Source organism: Beta vulgaris, chromosome 5 (genome assembly GCF_026745355.1).
Source record: "Beta vulgaris subsp. vulgaris cultivar EL10 chromosome 5, EL10.2, whole genome shotgun sequence".
NCBI classification, from domain to species: Eukaryota; Viridiplantae; Streptophyta; class Magnoliopsida; order Caryophyllales; family Amaranthaceae; genus Beta; species Beta vulgaris.
Genome location: NC_079206.1, coordinates 7,623,767 through 7,630,464, shown reverse-complemented (window position 1 = coordinate 7,630,464; position 6,698 = coordinate 7,623,767). Strand labels below are relative to the sequence as shown.

Below are 6,698 nucleotides of genomic sequence, written 5' to 3'. Positions count from 1 at the left end.
TTTCCAAATTCCAACCTCAAAGTTAAGGGTTCAATTTCCACTAAGGACATTTTGAAACATAATTTCCCTTACTATCCCCCATTCTTAAAATGTCTGTCTACACATCCAAACCAGTTTAACCTGCAAGAAGTTTTGTTCTAAGAGGGTCATTCATCTTATCATAGGATCCTCATTAGGAGCTCCCAAAAAGAAAAAAGTGTAGTTTGATCGGTAGTGTCATTACATTGTCTCACATGGAAGTAATGGTTAGTTGTGCTTTATGGGAGGAAGCAATAAATAAACTTTAGGGATCCATGGAAAAGTCACACGACTACACGAGGAAAGCAATATAGATTTAACATAGAACCCCACTTTAACTATAATTCCACACACTTAGCCTTTTATTGACCATGACACAAGATGCTAAATACAATATCATGATCCAATCAGAGTATCAGACTTCCGAGAACAGATATCAGAAGTTATGAAACCATTCTTCCAACAAGATCAACGGCCTCCAATTGCAATAGTATAAATCTCTATTTTAGTCCAAATATACAATTTTGTTTCAAGCTCTCTTAGCTAATGCTATGGCAGATCGCAGGAGAATCAAGGATCAACACCCATACCAAGTTCATCGCTGTCGATTCTTCAATGTCTGCAAACAAACATAAGCGAGATCATTAGTATACTTCCATGCTTGTTGCTACCATTGACACAAAGGCGTCTCATTGAAGGTTCACTTACCTCTTGCATGTTCTTAGTAAGATCTTCTAGTTGCTCGGCGATGTCTGATTTTTTCTCTTGAGCTGCAAATATGTCAGAAATTATCAATTATTGGGTCATGATTGATCTATTATATCATGTATATGAAACAATATTACAAGAAAGAAATCTTGATATAGTACCAAATTTAGAGAGATTTTCCATCTTTTGGTTGGTCCTGACGGCAAATCTTTGGAAGGCACGACTGGAAAAATCAATTCAAACAGTTAGACTGAGTCCTAATACATGCCTCGTGCTTAGATTTATGAAGACAAAGTGGTTCAGCCAATCAAAAAACACTAGTTTGTGTTATCGAGAGCACAGCCTTGTTTAAAAGGAACAAGAATTGTAAGGGCGAAGATTTTGCAGAAGTTTCAGCAAGCTACAGTGTAACAGGATTTGTTTTACATTGCAGCTGGATACTAAAAGAAGCTCCTTCTTTTACTCTAGCTTCAAGAGAACGAACCATTCAGGAACGAGAAGGATCCAGATGGCCAGAGAAGAAGCATGGATACACACAACAAACTATAAATTCACAGCACTTCAGACTAATGTGGAACACTACCGTTCTATTGCAAAAACAGCCAAATCCCAACCCATATATAGATAGCAAAAGAAGAAAATACCACATAAAGATGTGATCAAAGAAGAAAGAGCCAATGGCACAATAAATGACAAATCTTTTTGAGTGAAATGTTATAAAAAATTCTTGAACACAAACAACAATTTGACTCTCAAGCAGAATGGAAGAATGAACAGAATTTAGGGCATAACTATTATTTCTTTTATGAAAAGAAAAACACAAACTACAAATCAAACAACATTCATTTTATCATCAGATTATGCACACATAATGAGAAATGATAAACCCCGCAGAAAATTTAAGCAAACGAGCATGGTTTCTACTACAATACAGATGATTCTAAAAGAGATACAATGGCAAGCATGTTTTACTCAAGCAAACAATAAACTTCAACAAATGCAGTCTATTAGCTAAAAATTACTGCTTTATACAATATGTACTCAAAATATTCAAGCTACAACACTGCCATTGTATAATAGTGCAGAATAGCAAATATGAAACTCTTGAGACATCTTTTGCTTCAACGAAAGCCCGTACAGAAACCATAAAAAATCTATTGGGCCAACCAGTTAAAAGCTTAGCTAGACTCTGATAGGAAAAAGATCAAAACAACGTTCAGTCTATCATGAAACTATGCACATACACTGGATAATCTTAACAGCAACCGAAAATAGTTGCAGTAATGAGCATGTTGTCTACAGCAATACACACGATTACTAAAGAGATACTTTGGCCAGTACAGTTTAACAAGCAATCATTTATCTTTAGCTTATTCACTCAAAATTACTGCTTTGCAGAAAAATATAGAATATACTCAAAAATTTCGAGCTACAGCACACCATTATATTACAGTGCAGAATAGCCAAGCTGAGACTCTTGAGACGTCTTTTGCTTCAACGAAAGCCCTAGCAAACCAAGTAAAATCTATTGGGCCAACCAGTTAAAAGCTTAGCTAAACTATGATAGGAAATAGATCAAAACAATATTCAATATACCATGAAATTCTGCACATACAGGGTAATTATAACAGCAACAGATAAAATACGCAGCAAGTGAGCATATCTTCTACTACAAGTCTACAATACACAAGATACTTAAAGAGATACTTTAGTAAGTACAATTACTCAAGCAAGCACTTATCTTCAGCTTATTTGCTCGAAATCACTACTTCTATGGCACAATATACTCAAAATTTTCAAGCTACAGCACACTAATTATATTGCAGTGCAGAATAGCAAAAATGAAAGTCTTGAAGTATCTTTCGCTTCAACGAAAGCCCGTAGAGAAACCGAAAATTCTATTGGGCCAACCAGTTAGAAGCTTGGGTAGACAAAATTACATTCCCAAACCAATTCTGAAAATAAGGGATTGAGAAATCTCAAACTACAATATCCCGAAGGCCGAAATCGAAGCTTCATAAATTGAATCCATACAGGTTATAATGAAACACAATCATGAATAAAAGACAACATTCAAAGACAGCTCAAAGAAACAAAAAAAAAATCAACAAAAATCCCTGAAAAACAAAATCTGCAACACGATAAACAAGAATTTGTAGAAACACATCATTATCTAATCCACAAACAAAATTAATTTCGTAAATCACTTAAATTAGCACATAATTTGATGCAAGATCCATTAATTTAAAGCAAATAACAAATGCACAAAAGTAAAATAGAGGAGGAGAGAGAATGAATACCTATTAGCGAGACCGCTAACAACGAGTTCATTGACGACATAAGACATCACTTTGTGCATAAAATTTCCTCCCGCCATTGATAGAGCTGCAAAATTACAAGAGAAAAAGGATGATTGAAAACAATTAGGGTTTAGTTTCCGCATACAACAAAATCAGGAAGAATCAAATTGATTTACGAAACAATGGAGAAAGATTGAAAGAGAAATTAGATTGAAATAGAAATTAGATTGAAAGTGAGAGATCTCTCACCTGAGATTCTGAGAAAGAAGAACAAGTCAAGAACCCTAATTAAGTTGGGGAAGAAACTATAGAGTGGGAAACGTTATATAAACAGGAAATACTTGGGGAGGAGGTTAAAGGTGGTGGGCCTGGGAAACGGGCTCCTAAACTTAACGGGTCAAAAATAGAGAATGCTTTGATCAATGCATGGAAAGTGGAAACGAAAATCAATGTCGAAAAAAAAATGGTTAAAGTTGTAAAAAGTAAAAAAAATAAAATAAAAGGTTATTTCTCTCCAAACAAAAGTGCTTATAAAAGATTGTTTCTCGCAAATTTTCCTTCATATTTCATCATGTATTAATTTATCCTTCTTTTGCATTAGTGGGAAAGAGATTATTTTTATGCATATAGCACGTATATTGTGGGCAAGTAAACAAAAACATTAGAGAAATATACCTTTTTTTAAAAAATTAACATTAATTCATTGATTCAAAGTCATACGACATCTACAATAAAAGTCAAAACTAAACAAATACATATCAAATGAAATAAATACAATTCTAATATGATAAAACCACAATCGTTGAGTAGATCTAACACTTCTGAAAACCCTTGTCTTTCACATCGTTGTCTGATGCAGCCTTCTGCAAGGGGGTCTGTCGATCTTATGTAGTTTTGAAATAGATACGGATTCAATTCAAGTGATTGCAAACGAAGTCTTGACATCTGTTGCAACTTCGCACAAATTTCGATCAACAAATCAACATCTTGAAATACACAAAAATCCAAAAATAAATTCTCTAAACTCTCACATGGAGAAATATAAAACCCAATATATAAATAAACATAACCCAATATATGGGTAGAAAAACTCTCCATTAGAGAGAGACTGAGATTTATTAGAAACATGAACCTAAAAAGCTAGTAATAAAACGAGAAAAGGGCTTACCACCGCCAAAAGGTGTGGTAGCCCCTAGGTTGAAAATTAGGGTTTTTTGGGAGAGGAGAGAGAAGAGAGAAAAATAAGAAGAGAGGAGGCGGTCCCATATTTAGAGAAATATACCTTGTCTGGCTTTTATTGTCAGATCACGGTTTCTCTAACTAGATTCCTACCTAACTTAACTATATCGCAACTACTTAGGGCCCTACAGCATTCATAAATATCCTTACATGTGCTAAAAATTTGAAAGGGATAAGACTCCTTACTTAGAGAACGAATCAAATTTTCCGAATCAGTTAATATTCCAATATTCATCTCCTCTCGTGATTGAGCTTCCTTTATTGCTTTCAAAACAGCCAAACCCTCACATTGCAGCGCAGAATTAGCCTTAATCATGCATCTCCCACTGAATAAAACATCCATGCCAATCTTTGCGACCCAACCAATGCCGGCTTTAGAAAAACTTTTTCGTTTCACCTGTTTCCAAGCGCCATCTACAGCAATGATACATTCTCGCCCTTGAAGGTTTCCATAGGTGAATTTTAGATCTCCCTGTTCCACAATTTCCATTACCCTATTTTTGGGTCTAACTTCCTCCTCTTCCTTAGTTCTTTGATTCTCCTCGCAAACCAACTCTTTTGCCATATGCAGAATTTGATATGGATTTGGGTTAACATCACGAAAATAAACGTGATTTCGATGAATTCATGTGGACCAACGGATTGCACAGAACCAAACTCCACGCTCACTATCCTTATCATCTTCTTTCCATAACTTCTTCAAAGAAATTGATATCCAACCCCTTAAAGGAATATAAGATATTCCTTGCGATTGTATCGCAAGGCATGACCCTATCCATACCCTAGAGATAACACTACAATCTTTGAACAAATGTTCTTCATTCTCCACATAGTCATGGCATTGCTGACAATTCCTCGTACTTGTGATGCCTCGTTTGTCAAGATTATATTTCAATGCCAAAGCTTTGTTTAAAACTCTCCAAATAAAGACCTTTCACTTGGGCTTAATTTTCATACTCCATAATTTCCCCCAAAATTTTATATTCAAAACCGTACTCTCTCGGGATTTCCGATCCCTTAGAACCAGCGAGTAAGTGTCTTTAGCATTAATCCTCCCTGTTGCATTTATGCTCCATACTATATCATCTTCCCTATTCCTATTTTGCGGGATATAGGTTCCTAAAATTCTGCTCGCTAATTTCATTTTGAATAATCGCCAGATTAGATAACTATTCCATTTGTTCGTGTCAATGCCCATCAAATCTTCTACATTTTTTAGATTCACACCATCAAATCTTATACACTTTTTGTTATCTTTAGGATCATTGTCTTTAGAATTATTAATTTTTATGTTTTTTTCACCATATACTCCTAATGAATTCAATTATTCACCATATATCCCCATTGTTTCATAAATACACTAATATAAGCCCCGACTTCTGAAAATGTATATAATATCCTTAATTACTATCTGAAGTTAACTACGTTAGTCATTAAGGATAATTCTGTTATTTACCCCTTTAACTCAATAAATGGCCTTAACTACTTAGCCTTAATTAATCATAATTATTTTTAAAAACATTTTTAAATGTTTTTGTCTCCCCCTTTTTTTTTCCTCCCCCCACCAAACCACCACCACCAGCCACCCACATTCTCCATCCTCTCCAACCCCGCTAACTGGGAACACCCACCCTACTGGAAACCATCCCCTCCCCCCTCCCCCCCTCCCCCCTTCCCCTTTGAGGTCCACAACACCACCACGATCCCTAAATCTCGAAATATTTTTGTTTTATAAATGCAAGAAAAAAGGGAATAGATGAGTTGACCTTATTGTGGCTGATATTGCTTTTACCAAGGTTGATTACCCATGAAAAATATATATCTCTATTATATAAGGGAAGTGGGGAGATATATTGTCCCCCTATTAATTTACGTAATTGCCCAATTAGTAAATCAACTACTACCAAAAAAAGAGAAAGACTAGAATCAAACTCAAATATTGCATTAAAATTTTACTTAAATGTTGAAGGCAATCAATTTATAATTGAGCCAAAAAAATGACTATAAGATTTAGTACATTTATACATCAATTAAATATTTTATCAATCAATTTACAAACACAATAATCTCCCGTCAAAAAAAAAAAATCACAAACACAATCAAGTATTACATTAAAAATTTAAAATTCAATCAATTAACAAAATAAAATTATCTGTTTAACACAAAAGACTATGTTAATATAACATAAGAAATCGTAAATAAATTCGCTTGATGTTTTTTTATCGTTTATCAAGTTTAATTTAAAAAACCTAAAAGAAAGAACAAATAAAAGAAAATAATAAAAGAAGGGTTAAGTAATAGAAGCTTAAACTACAAATAGCCAAAAAAATGTCTAATATTCAAAATATTACCCTTGTCTATGTCCAAAACGGCTAGAATTTATGTTTGAAAAAAAACCAAACATGCATCACGTACATAATTTGCTAGTTAATA

The 6,698-nt window shown here is 34.2% G+C and overlaps 1 protein-coding gene across 1 annotated transcript; it reads right to left on the bottom strand.

Annotated features, from left to right (window-relative positions):
* Positions 1-351: 351 nt before the first annotated feature.
* Positions 352-3,432, bottom strand: LOC104892509 (hypothetical protein). Its single transcript, XM_010678466.3, has 5 exons — positions 3,276-3,432; positions 3,027-3,111; positions 888-949; positions 727-788; positions 352-637 (listed from the first exon to the last, which is right to left on the bottom strand). The coding sequence occupies exons 2-5, from the start codon at positions 3,101-3,103 to the stop codon at positions 614-616; spliced, it is 225 nt and encodes a 74-aa protein (XP_010676768.1). The 5' UTR covers positions 3,104-3,111; positions 3,276-3,432; the 3' UTR covers positions 352-613.
* Between the last annotated feature and the right edge of the window lie 3,266 nt (positions 3,433-6,698).

What these genes read in the sequence shown, in the direction of transcription:
- LOC104892509 (XM_010678466.3), bottom strand. Translation starts at nt 3,103, where the DNA reads ATGGCGGGAGGAAATTTTATGCACAAAGTGATGTCTTATGTCGTCAAT. An exon ending in GTTAGCGGTCTCGCTAATAG is followed by an intron (nt 950 to 3,026) that starts GTATTCATTCTC and finishes TGATTTTTCCAG; the next exon opens with TCGTGCCTTCCAAAGATTTG. An exon ending in GGAAAATCTCTCTAAATTTG is followed by an intron (nt 789 to 887) that starts GTACTATATCAA and finishes ACATATTTGCAG; the next exon opens with CTCAAGAGAAAAAATCAGAC.